A 13,361-nucleotide genomic window follows, 5' to 3' on the forward strand; every position below is an offset into this window, starting at 1 on the left:
AATGTTGCTTCCTTCTTGGTCGCTCAATGTGAACAATAAACAAAATGGAGGAGAAATTTAACAACAAATTCCAACACACGAGGCACACACTAATTAAAATCAATGAAGGACCTCAGTGATTTTAATAAAACCGTGAACTTTTATATAACATACTCCTGATACTGAATTTGTATTAATAATAAAGATTAATAAACATTTTTATAACTGATTGTATCATAGTTACGCAAATAAAATTAAAAGCGGGATCAAGAAGCGGCACCCAACATGGAATAGGTGTAACTTTACTGTCCCCAAGTGTTTCTTGTCAGTATTACTGCTGCGTTCAAGACAACTCAGAACCTCCATGCTCAGAACTAGTATCTCAAATATTGAGTTGTGCATTTTGTCTTTTATGATTAATATTAAGGTCAAGCAGCTTGATTCTCATTCCTCAATGTCTAAAAGAAAGACTAGCCTCCCTTCACAGGACAGAATGACGACCCAAATGTAGTTACATAATGTGCGACAACAATGACTGCCGTGGCTCTGATTTATAACATTGCTATATATATATATATGTATGGTGTACTGCATGATGCAATAAAGCAAATAACTTCCTATCATGCTCTGTAGCATGTATAAAAATGCTGAGCAAGCCCAGCTGACCTCGATTTTGGATCAAGATGGCAAGAGGAAAATATCTAAATGACTTTGAAAGAGGGTTCATTATAGCGACTAAAGCGACATCTGCATTTAGATCTATGGGAAAGACATCAGTAAATTGTAAATCAGTAAATTGTGGTCGAAAGCGCACATTCGATGACCGTGATGCTCCTGAATATGTAAGGATATGTAAGGAAAATAGAAGAGCAACTCTTCCTCAGGGGACTGAAAATGTCAATGCAACACATGATCAGCCTGTGTCAGCAAGTACAGACCGTCAACAGCTACATAGACAGGTATATTATAGTAGGACTGCAGTGCATAAATCCCTCATTACAAAGACAAGTCCACATTTGAGAGTTCAGTTTCTGCCTCTACTACGTGACCTGGCAGGTTATTCCATACAAAAAATTCTTCCTAATATCTGTATGGAATTTACCTTTCACTAATTTTAATTTATGTGCCCCCATTTATGGCATTTTACTAACAGAACTCAAATCTAATGTTTATTTACGGCACAAAAACAAAGAATTGTGCCACAGTCCGAAATCTTTTGCATTACATGTAAGTCAAGAGATGAAGGAGGGTCATTCTAGAGTTGGAGTCTACAACCCTGGTCCTGGAGAGCCACAGGCTCTCCTGGTTTCCTTTGTTACTCTGCACTAAATTAATCAGTTAGTGCAGTTGATTACACAGTTAACTTACTTCAGCTGCTCACTTGGGTCTGATCTGGGTGTTGGGTTTAATGGGAGAACAAAACCCAGCTGAGCCTGTGGCTCTCTAGGACCAGAGGTGCAGCACCCCAGCCGAGAGTCCAGACCAGACATGAGTGCTGTAGAGGTCTATCCCACTAGAGGGCACTGGTGTCTCACCCAGCAGTCTGGACCAAATGCAAAAAAAAAGAAAAAAAAAATGTACTGAATGTCTGATTTACAATTATGCAACCTACATATATTCTGGAAAGACTGGTAATGCACAGCTGCTGACAGTTAGCCCACAGGGTTGTTTCTCCATAAAGCCAGTTATAGATGATTGCGTAATATTACCAATTCCTACATATAGCTTTACAGAGCCATTATTTACCTGTATTAGAAGTTTAACTTCTTTTATGTTCAATGAAGGGAAGGCAAGGGAATATAGAACTTTGTAAATTGAGGTGAAATAAATCAAATACGCAATAAAACACACGATTCAAAACAAGCCTTTATATTATTAAAGCAGAAACAAAAATAAATCAACAGAAAAGTACATCTGCACCAGCGTGCAGTTACATTTCAAACATGATATTGTAAACATCATCATAATAGTGACTAATATCAGTCTTCACAATAATATTATTATATATTGACATTTATATTGCACATATTAATAAACATGTATGAGGTTCACGTGAGTGAAGAAGGCACAGCAGGTGAATGGACAGAAGAATGACTGATGTCAAATAAACAGTGTCCCTTTATCTTTTTTCTTTCTCACTCAATCCCTCTATCCCTATTCATCCTGCCTTCACTTTTTACCTTTCACTTGCCTAAGTCATAAACAGTCAGCATCCTTGCCAAATGCTTTAAAAAGTCCAAGTCCCAACAGCCCTGTGAACAATTCTCACCCTTACAGCAATGGTGGGGAATAGGGGAGGAGCGGTATCTGCAACTGTTCCACTGTTCCATCTGTATCTTCATTCGGACAGAAACTGGAAGAGTGTGTAGAACACAATGCAAGTTGTGTAAACAACAGGAAAAGCCTGTTTACTTGAGAAATGCACATTTAATTCTGGGTTTCTGTCTGAATACAGATAGATGCAAATAGTTTTACTAGTTTGCACGCCTGGTGGGGAACTCCCAATAGCGGGAACTGGTGTGTACGCAGGAGTGTGTTTCCACCAATCACCCTGGCTCAATTAGCTAATTCACTGTACATAATGATGCTGACTCATTGATGCAAGCACAGTAAATTGTTTTGTATATATATGCAAGAACAGTGTGATTCACATGCTTATCAAAAAATTCAGCTAGATCACGAGATTACATAAAAGGTTGGGTCATTATATAACTAGGCAGAAGTTGGCATGAAATCCAGAAACAGATACAGCCCTCCTTCCCCACCCCTGCTTCACAGCTACATAAAGATCTGCTATTGCAGTCCCCATTCCTTCTCATCGTATCCAGACTCCATAGCATAGCTCTATCTTTCTCAGTTCTCTGTCTGAGACTGCAAAACAGTGTTTCTCTTCCCTCCCTCCTCTCTTACGTTATGTCCACACTTTTGTTTTGTTTTTTAAGAAAGTTTTTTTTTTTTTTGCCATTTTCTCCCCAATTTAGTCGTTATACCAATTCCCCGTGTGTATCACGGTCCTGGTCGATGCGCTATCCTCTGTTGGTCTGGGGAGGGTGTAGACTACCACATGCCTCCTCCGATACATGTGGAGTCGCCAGCCGCTTCTTTTTACCTGACAGCGAGGAGTTTCACTGGGAGAGCGTAATGCGCGCGGAGGTTCATGCTATCTCCCCCAGATCCCCTCCCAGCTGAACAGGTGCCCCGAATGGCCACACTTTTGTGGAAAATCTGCTGTGTGTTACTAATGACAAACGACAGAAGAATCTGCAGGAAAGTAGATAACTGCCACAGTGCTCCACTTTTTACACGCTGGCATTAAAACGCAGGCTGGACGGCATTTAAATCCCATTCCGCACATTTCTTGGAAGATTACATTTCTTGGAGACGGGAACATGAAAATTCATCTTGACAGACAGCCTGTGGACCCAATTGTGTATTTGGCTGAATTTCCACAAAAGTATGAATGGTAGGATTAGGGTCTATAGGATATATTTCTCCCAACTTCTTTCAATCCTTATTCCCTCCTGGTCTGTGTGATGTAGGTTTATCCCTGTGTCTTAGGGTCGTAAAATTTGTTATACCCATTCAATGGGATGGTAGGATGAAATTTCCCTTTCTGTTAGGATGTGTTTAATGTGTTTTCCTTCACTTTCAGTCCCTTCCTCACATGGCTGGTATAATGTAGTTATCCCTTTCTCTCGGGGTCTATAAAATGTTATACCTTTCTGTTCTCTCTCCATCTCTCATACACTGTAGTTCACTCTATCTCTTTCTCCTCTCTTTCTCTCATGGTGGGCAGGATGCAGTTCTCCCTCTCAGTCTCTCTCTATCATGGTGCGTAGGATGTAGTTCTCCCACTCAGTCTCTCTCTCTCATGGTACGCAAGATGTAGTTCTCTCTCTCCAGTTGTGAGTTCCTCTCTGTAAGGTCAGCGATCTGCTCTCGTAGCAGATCCACTTCCTCTCTCACCGCAAGCATCAGATGGGTCTTCACCAAGTCCTGCAACGCAAATGCAACAGACCAGCATAATGTAGCAAGAAACAGTTACAATATAATAACCATTATCACAATGATCAAATGAACATGAAATTGGGCTACTTTCCCATGCAATTTGGATAATGTACTTGTTTTTCAAATTCAGAATTACCCATTACTTTTCAAGAACACCTTATTTCCAGGATAAAAATATTTTCAGAAAGGACACTTGGCACACATTCTGTTTAATAATGCCATTACAGTCTGTATGAAAGGATGGTAAATTGACTGCATTTATATAGCGCTTTTATCCAAAGCGCTTTACAATTGATGCCTCTCATTTGCCAGAGCAGTTAGGGGTTAGGTATCTTGCTCAAGGACACCGACACGCCCAGGGCGGGGTTTGAACCGGCAACCCTCCGACTGCCAGACAATCGGTCTTACCTCCTGAGCAATGTCGCCCCACAGACCTGAGCAAAACAGACCTGAGTGTGGCAGTGAACACACACACGCACGCACGCACGCACGCACGCACGCACGCACGCACGCACGCACACACACACACGCTCATGCACGAGAGCAATGGTTTAAGTCACAGGCAGACAGAGGACAGCAGTACATATAATATGGGAATGGGACAGACACAACGAATGAAAGAGGCATGGGACAATCTTACCATGGCCTGCTCGATTTTGTTGTCAATTGCCATCATGCTTTTACTAGAGCCACTGCAACAAACACAAAACACACAAGAAACCAGCATGGCTTAAACAGACAAGCCCATCACACACAGTGTTCATGTGCCTACTGTTAAATGTCAATGCCTCACCGACAAATGCTAAGCGGTTATTTTATTCCTTCAGCCAAAAAAAATAAAAATAAATAAATAATAGTTTTAGCCAAACGTGTAATTTCCGTACCAATATATTTTTAAAAATACTGAAATATCATCATATAATGAAATAAAAGCCAGTGGGATAGCTGGACTATTGGGGCACCTTTAGATCGAACCATGGGAAATATAAATACATCAGTCCTTTCCCACTAACAAAATGTACAGCTTGAAATTATTTCAAGAGTACATTTTTCACCATCACTCCTTCATAAAAGCACCTTAGCATACGTAAAACTCTGTATTTTGCTGTAGCATGGCCCTATGAAATGGGGCGCACTAAAAATGGTATGCTCATTGTCTCCCATTGCACAACCTCAAGGAAAGGGAAAACAAGACAGGTAATCAGTTACTCCTCCACCACTGACACCACCTATGCATGAATCCCTTGGCTTCAGTCAAAGGTCTACAGATAACTGCTCAGCAGTTGTTAAAAGATGTACCCTTACAAGGATGAGGCAACTTTAAATTGCATTACACAGGTGTAGCCTGCCATTTACAGACAGTTCATTTACACAGGCTGTACAGGTTACACAACCAACTGTAGCTTCTCCCTCAAAACCTTTCCCTTGCAGATTCACTTTGCATATTATTATTTGCCTTCGATTCAGAGATCTCTGCCCAGAGGATGAATAATCATCTGAAGCTTAACCTATTCAAGCCAGATCTAATGTTGTGGTTATGAACTGGATTGCATGACTTTGGCAAGCTATCAGTCCTTGCTAGCTAACGTTAGCTAGAAATTTTAACGAATGCAAGAGAACAGCATTAATCTCTTTGTTCATATTTATACAGATACTCACATTAGTAATATTTTGTAACAGTGTAAGATTGAACACTACGGTAGCGATATAGTGGCAGCTTATATTTCGGATAGTTAAACTGTAAGTTGGTTAGCTTGCTAATTATTATATAATGAGGTAATGAGGTAGCTGATTCTTGTACAGGTATTTCCAGCATCAGATCACAAAATCATTTATCCCTGGGGCTGACCAAATGTACAGCTTTAATCTGATTAAAGTGCTCCCTTTGTTTACATGCTCACAGACAAACCCAAAACACATGCAATTTGAAACAGGCTCGTCACTGCCAGTCATTGGCATTGTTGTAGGTGTCAAGATCTAGCAGAGCATATTTTGTGCCAGTTTAGTACTTAGAATAAGTTTTAATGCAAGCTATGTATTTCTTTCCCAGCTGATTGTGCACTCAGGAGGATATTACAGGTCTTAGCAGTTTTTGCTAATCAAAACAGATACAAATTGAATGTTATGATCGATATAACCGCATTTTCAGAATACAGAACACATTTTTTTTAAAACCTTGATTTCCTGCTTATCCCAGTATCAAGTTAGTTTACCCAAAAATCAATTTGAACATTAAAATAAATAAAATAATTCCTAGAAAAAAATAAGTATACTGAACATTACATTTTGATATTAGTGTAGTGGTTTCAATGGTAACCATGTACATCATGTGACCTGTGCTTCTGATAACCTAGGTAAATGTTGGTCTGGTTACAGTCCGGCTGAACAAGGGTTTCTTGACATTGTGTACTCAAATGTTGTCAATTAAATTAAAAACACAAGACCTTCACAAAAGGGGTAATAATCTTGCATACTGTTTCACTGTACTATTTGCACTTTAAACCATATCAGTGTAGCACTATAGACTACAGCTAAATTCTACCAATAATCTTGAGCAAAGCTCATGCTCCCATACTGCCACTAAATCAAGTGATTTTTTTATTATGTATTTAATATGTTTACTTTTGTATCAGCACTGTACGCACTATATTTATATGCTTTGTACTACACAATTAAATATGTGTAGGCCCGATTAGCTGTTTTGAAATTTTTCAGGATAATGTAAGGTATACAGAACATTTATTTTCCTGTTACACAATTATGGGTGAATCTCTGTTTATCATACATTGTCAGCAACACTCAATGTTTTCAGTAAAAGTACAAACATCTGTAGAACTGTATAGATAACTGCTCTGCAAGCAAACACTCCTGGAATCAAATGAAACGGTGAAATGGCCCCCTTGCTGTCTCTGAGTCATGAGTGTGTTTGTGCTCCACAGGGCGAACATTCCATTGTTGAGAAATTTGCTCCCTATCTGTGACTGTGCTCACTGATGTGAACTTCAGACATCTCACACCTCCAGGGGAGACAAAAATACAATCTAGCGGGGGGGGACACCGCCCACCACTATGGGGGTGGGGGGGTGTGCTGACCACACCATAGAAATGCGATACTGTTTTTTTTAACGGTGAATCTCTGCAATCAAAACATCTTTACAGAGGGTGTGCTAGGATGTTTCGGTTTGTATTATGTCTATCATCCCTTTTTGTTTATGTTAAAATAGTCTCTTACAGCATGCACGTTTTTACGAATTGAATGTCCTTTCCTGGAAGATCTTAACGTGGTGTTATGCACAACTACAGCCACTCTGGTAAAATAGAAGGGTGAGGATTTATCACTTTAATGTGAATCAAAATCCCACATTTCTTGCATTACTGTAAATGAATGTCAAAGCCACAGATGCTTCAATCACAAATTATATCCACACAAACCAGTGGTCTGAGAAATGTTTGCATTTAGAGGAGTTCAGTAATAAGCCTGAACCTGTTTGGTCTGGGTTAACTTCACACTGTCTTGTTTGCTAAGGGCTAGTTTTGACACTCTGCCGTTAATGTAGCCAACACTTTGGGCAACACACAGGATGAGTTCCACACATGACATCTGGAATGCACAGATAAAAGGACTCATTGTGACCGCTGCAAATTGTTCCTGGAAGCCACCACAAACATATACATAAAACCTCTGAGTAATTAGCAGAAAAGCTTTAAATCCACCCCCTACCTTTCACTGCCCAGGTCAAAAGCCCCCCCAGCTCCAAACATGGACTGAGCCAGGCTGAAAGTAGACTGAGCATGATTGGGGCCAACATCATGGTAGAAGCCTCCATCTTGCTTCTGGGGGGTGGCCAAGGAGTCGGGCTGTGTATGAAGTACAGTGTGGTGATAAAATGTTGGAATTAATGTGGTAAATATTAGAATATTTTTGGGAGTGTACATGGTCTTCACACCGCGAATACAAGCAGAACAATAAGCAAATGAGCAGAACATTACAATGACTCAACAGTCATTGAAGAGACACAAATACATCCGGATGGCACAGACCTGAGATGGGACAGACGTGCACACACCTTGACTTTCTGGTCCAGTTGCAGCAAAGGCAGGTTTCGGCCAGCCCGTTGGGATAAGGGGAGGAGCCTAGAAGTTGACAGTAAAGAAAAGGGGTCCGGCTGGTGTTGGAGGGAAAACCCGGGGATGAGGGAGATGAAGGCCTTGGATGATGGATCCTCAGGTATAATTCTAAACTGATCCATGGGCAAGGGGGAGGGAGAGTCAATCACAGCAGGGTGTCCTGCTAGAGAATCGCCCGTCCCCTCCCCTTCAGGCATTACAGCACAGCAGGCACTGGATTTAACATCGGGTGCCAACATTCCCACAGCTCCTGGCAAGCTGACCATGTGCCTTGTGTTGAGAGCGTTGACCTGTACCAGAGGCCTAAACACCGGTCCCTCGCCCCCAGGCATAGCAAACCCCTCCACCTCCAGGGAGTCCAGGGAGTGAGCGTGCCGCATGCTCTCCATCACCCTCTGCAGGCCCCCCCTGTCCAGCCCATCACGCTCCAGGAAGTCCGTGCAGGTCCAGCGGCCACGGCAGTACGGCTCGCCCAGACCCTGTCCCAGCCGGACCACTCTGAACCGTGATGGGGACTGAGGGGAAGACATGGGCAGCCAGCAGCTCGCCCCGCCCTGCTCCAGGTCCACCTGCTTCCTAACGGACAATGGGCTGCAGGGCTGGCTGAAGCTGAGGTGGTACAGGCCAGCCCTGGGCACATCCAAAAGAGCAGGCCCACCACAGCTCCCCTCGACTGCCCCCGCCAACCCGGCTGCTGTGTTTCCAGCACCAAAGGGAGGTGAAGATGGTGACGAAGCCAAAGAGCCCACAGACTCTTTAACATTCTTGCTGCCCACAGTCCCCAGACAAGCACTGGGCAGCTCAGGGTTGGGAGAAGTGGAGCGTGCACTACCCTGCCCCCCAGTGGTCAGTGAATTCCCTGCAGGCTGCTGGGGAGGCTCATTGGTGCAGTCAGAGAAGGCAGCCTTGTAGGAGGACTCCAGAGACGCCCGGTCAAAGTCCAAAGTCACGCTGGTTATCTGGAAACTACCTCTTTTTTTATCCGTGTTCATTTTATTCCACAAACGAAATCCCTTTGTTCTGTTTGCTTATGAGGGTTTATTTTCCTCCTGGATACAAGTTCATACTCACATCCTTCGTTAGAAGACTGCAACTGGTTGCTATGCAGAAACTACCCAACAGCAGCATATCTTTTTAACTAATTTAAAAAAAAGAGAAATCTGGCAAAAATCTGGTGAATACTTGCAGGACGGTGATGAGAACTGATATAAACCTGTTCTTTGTACTTAGTGTTATGGAGTAAAGAGAAGCAATCTAAAGATCCGCTCACAGAGACAACTTCCTTAAAAGGTAGCCTATCGCCATAGAGCTTAAACAGCTGTACTGACAACTAGTGGAAATAAAGGTCCACCAGCATGCTGTTATTGAAAATAAACACGCACTAGTATGCCTCTTCAATACTCTGCTTCAAATAATAGGGCTTTTGTTAACAGCTTTCAAAGTGAATATTCACAACAGTTCTGAACATAGAAGCTAGTCAACCTTCAATAGATAGTAATATAGACACCAATTTTGTCCACAGTCCCTTTTTAGTGTCATTCAGTGCAGTTTTAAAATAACTTGTAAAAGACGAAGAAGCTGTTGTGAAATGGTCTTTATGTGCTCATGTTATTTGGAAATCTCAGTTCAAATTATTTATGGATAGCTTATCTCAACAGACCGAACATGAGCCCACTTCTGTTTATTTTAGTTTTTTTTAATGTACCTGCTATCTTGAAAGAGCTTTGTTTTCTATTTTTGTTTTGTTTTTTTAAACCCAGAAATGATTCAGTCGCATGCGTCAAAACCCTAATGGTATCTACACAATGTCATGCAACTCGTACTCGAATTGTAGAAGCTAACGAAACGGTTTTGGCTGCCTTCGCTCACATCCGAACCCTGGCCATATATTTTATTAAAATAATTGGAATTATATGCATAAACCGATCGAGCAAAAACACTGAAGCAGATTAAATAGTCATTGTCAGTTTCCTTAAATTCACTTAAAATCTTTTTATTTAAATTTCCGTAGACTTTCCTTTCGATTTTTTGGCGTATGATAGTTTTGTGGAAGATTGGGCGAATACTAAATTATCACAGCATGAAACAAAATATCAATAACTGGATAAAGCAACAACACAGCAACAAAACGTGACACATTCAATAGGCTGTATCAATGAGAAGTCTACACATTAATTTAAAAAATATTTTACCCAGCATAATTTTATAATGCATGGAGCTATACCTAAAGCAATAACTACAAAATTAACGTTGTTGCTAGCGTACTGCCTCTTCCATATGATGTGCGTTTCTGAAGACACTGGCACTAGCGTCACACAGGATAGCTATTAAGATTAATAGTTTGCCAGGCAGCTACATATAAACTTAAAATTGATTTATTTAAACTGTACGTACCTCAACTCTCAACATTTTTCTAACTAGCACGCAAGGTGTCGTTTCATCGTCTCGTGCGTAGCTAAGTTGCTTGTCCATGTCTTACCCAGAGCGCTGTTAGAGGCAAGAATAATTTTTCTCCAGTAGGCTAGTTAGAGACAACTTTATTGAGCACGGAAGTTCCGCCCCTTCGTTTTATTGACTTGCTACCCTAGGAACACTTTTGAAATTATCGTTAATTTACTCAGCTGGTAAAAAAAAAAAAGTTGCTAAAAAATTACTCACACGCAGAATATGTGTAGTTACTATAGGCCTAGATGAAATTATCTGATTTCTATAAACGGACGTGTCTTACATTATCTCAACAAACCCTATTGTCAAAAAAACTTGTGTCTCGTAATTCTTTTAACTGGGGCTCGGACTTATTAATTTTGTGTTGTTGCCATTGTCCTTATTATGATTATTATTATTACTTCTCAGTTAATTTCATTACATCCAAAGTTGTCCACCGAATCGACAAAAGTAATTACTACTACTACTACTACTATTATTATTATTATTATTATTATTATTATTACTTCTCAGTTAATTTCATTACATCCTCAGTTGACAGCAGTAATTCCCTACGTGACTTCAGGCAGCCGAATGCAGTGTTGGTGGTCCATATCCATCTGGTGGTAAAAATGTACTATTACGTCGTATTCTCGAGCCAAGTTCAGCGCGCTCAAAACGCATCTGGTCGTTGTGAACGCGTTGGGAATGCCAGATCCAAAAACGCCAGCACATGAATGGAGGCAGAATGAGGCATTATCCTGCCAAAAGACTTGCATAACTAGAATGTTTTCTAAAATCTCAGCTGACAACAGTGGAAATATTGGACTTATTCCTGTAGTCAAGGGGGCATGCAGTACCACTCCCCAGAGATTGCATTGGTTTACATCATCAGTTTTTGTGTTGCAGCTGAATTCAGCCAGTGTGCAGTGTTAAATGAAAACATTTAAATGTGCAGGCAGCTGTACCGAGACAAGCCAGTGTGCTAACCCCACCCTACTGTCTGCGAGTAAAACAAAGAGTTTGTTCATATATATAGAAGCCTGTTGGCAGCTGTCCATGTACCTCAAATAAATGTTGTCACCATCTACTTGACTGTGTTATTGACACATACTACAGGGAGAAAGTGCTCTAAAAATCTAGTACAGGAAGAGCTATTTGTGTCATGTTATAGTAAACTACAAATGAGAGTACAATATTTTGAGAAAATGTATTGTGAGGAAGGAGTGGGGTTGGCCACTACCACATGGTGAATAGACAGAATCAACAAGAGGCGATTGGATTATAGCCTTTTATTAAGCCTAGAACCAAAATAACAGACGAACTCTTTAAAAAAGGAAAAGAAAAAAGAAATGAGGAGACAAAGAAATGCCACAGCCCAAGGTAGGGCAAAATGGGCACAACTACCATCAAGAAGCAAGTCCCAGGTCCCCACCTTTACAGGTTTGGAGTAAGGCTTTTTTAAGGCCCAATGATTAGGTAATGAACAGGAGCCATGGTGCTTACGATTGGCCAAAGGTGCTGCTCTACCTGTGAGCAGGGAGTTTGACCCCCCTTTGCTGCTTTAACAGCCTCCACTGTTCTGGGAAGGCTTTCCAGTAGATTTTGGAACATGGTTGTGGGGATTCGCTTCCATTCAGTCACAAGTGCATTAGTGAGGCAGGGCACTGATGTTGGGTATAAGACTTGGCTCGCAGTCAGCATTCCAAGCATCCAAAAGGTGTTTGATGGGGTAGAGGTCGGGGCTCTGTGCAGGCCAGTCAATTTCTTCCCCACCAACTCAGCAAATCATTACTTTATGGACCTTTCTTTCTGCATGGAGGCATTGTCATGCTGAAACAGGAAATGACATTCCCCAAACTGTTGCCACAAAGGTGGAAGTGCGCAATTCTCTAGAATGTCATTGTATGCTGTAACATTAAGATTTCCCTTCACTGGAACTAATGGGCATACACCAAACCACGAAAAACAGCCCCAGACCATTATTTCTCCTCCACCAAGTTTTACAGTCAGCACTATTCAGGTCAGTACAGTCGGCACTATGCATTCTGCAAACCCATATTCGTCCATCAGACTGCCAGATATTGAAGCATGATTCATCACTCCTGAGAACGCATTTCCACTGCTCCAGATTCCAATGGCAGCATGCTTTACATCACTTCAGCTGATGCTTGGCATTGCACATGATAATCTAAGGCTTGTATACCGCTCCTTGGCCATGGAAACCCATTTCTTGAACTTCCTGACAAACAGTTATTGTGCTGACGTTGTTTCCAGAGGCAGTTTGGAACTCTGTGGTGAATGTTGCAACTGAGGACAGATTATTTTTATGCGCTACACGCTTCAGCACTTGGCGGTCTGAGTCCTGCTCCTACCTGTTTCCACTTCACAATATCAGCACATTCAATTGACATGGGTAGCTCTAGCAGGGCAGAAATTTGACAAACTAACTTGTTGTTAAGGTGGCATCATATGACAGTGCCATGTTGAAAGTCACTGAGCTCTTCAGTGTGACCCATTTTACTGCCAATGTTCGTCAAAGGATATTGCATGGCTGTATGCTTAATTTTATGCACCTGTTTGCAATAGGTGTGCAATAGCTGAACAGCCAAAACCACTAATTAGAATGGGTGTCCACATACTTTCGGAAATGTATTGTATGATTATAAACTCCAAGCCATTATTTTTTAAAATGATTAATATCATTGTGCTTTTGTAAAGCACAATTGACACACTATTTCCACTATCTTCCTAAAGGCTGATATTTGTAAAACTCACCTGTCTGTAACACTGTAACCATTGTTGGACTTGTAATTGGGCAT

General features: G+C 41.4%; 1 protein-coding gene across 3 annotated transcripts; it reads right to left on the reverse strand.

The window, feature by feature from the left end:
- Nucleotides 1-1,827: 1,827 nt before the first annotated feature.
- Nucleotides 1,828-10,740, reverse strand: LOC135263363 (TSC22 domain family protein 2-like). Of its 3 annotated transcripts, XR_010332449.1 has the most exons (5): nucleotides 8,055-10,732; nucleotides 7,709-7,845; nucleotides 4,628-4,679; nucleotides 3,698-3,975; nucleotides 1,828-2,332 (listed from the first exon to the last, which is right to left on the reverse strand). XR_010332449.1 is itself a non-coding variant. In XM_064351292.1 (4 exons), the coding sequence occupies exons 1-4, from the start codon at nucleotides 9,105-9,107 to the stop codon at nucleotides 3,835-3,837; spliced, it is 1,383 nt and encodes a 460-aa protein (XP_064207362.1). In that variant the 5' UTR covers nucleotides 9,108-10,732; the 3' UTR covers nucleotides 1,828-3,834. The 3 variants fall into 3 exon arrangements, 2 of the variants coding, with proteins under 2 accessions (XP_064207362.1, XP_064207363.1); XM_064351292.1 differs by having other exon boundaries at nucleotides 1,828-3,975; XM_064351293.1 differs by lacking the exons at nucleotides 1,828-2,332; nucleotides 4,628-4,679 and having other exon boundaries at nucleotides 3,833-3,975; nucleotides 8,055-10,740.
- Nucleotides 10,741-13,361: the final 2,621 nt, after the last annotated feature.

This window comes from Anguilla rostrata, chromosome 9 (assembly GCF_018555375.3).
Source record: "Anguilla rostrata isolate EN2019 chromosome 9, ASM1855537v3, whole genome shotgun sequence".
In the NCBI taxonomy this organism is placed as follows: Eukaryota; Metazoa; Chordata; class Actinopteri; order Anguilliformes; family Anguillidae; genus Anguilla; species Anguilla rostrata.

Coding starts and splice junctions, on each gene's coding strand:
- LOC135263363 (XM_064351292.1), bottom strand. CDS start 9,107: ATGAACACGGATAAAAAAAGAGGTAGTTTCCAGATAACCAGCGTGACT. Junction 7,846..8,054: donor AACTGGACCAGAAAGTCAAG/GTGTGTGCACGT, acceptor CTTCATACACAG/CCCGACTCCTTGGCCACCCC. Junction 4,680..7,708: donor TTTGACCTGGGCAGTGAAAG/GTAGGGGGTGGA, acceptor TGTTTGTTGCAG/TGGCTCTAGTAAAAGCATGA.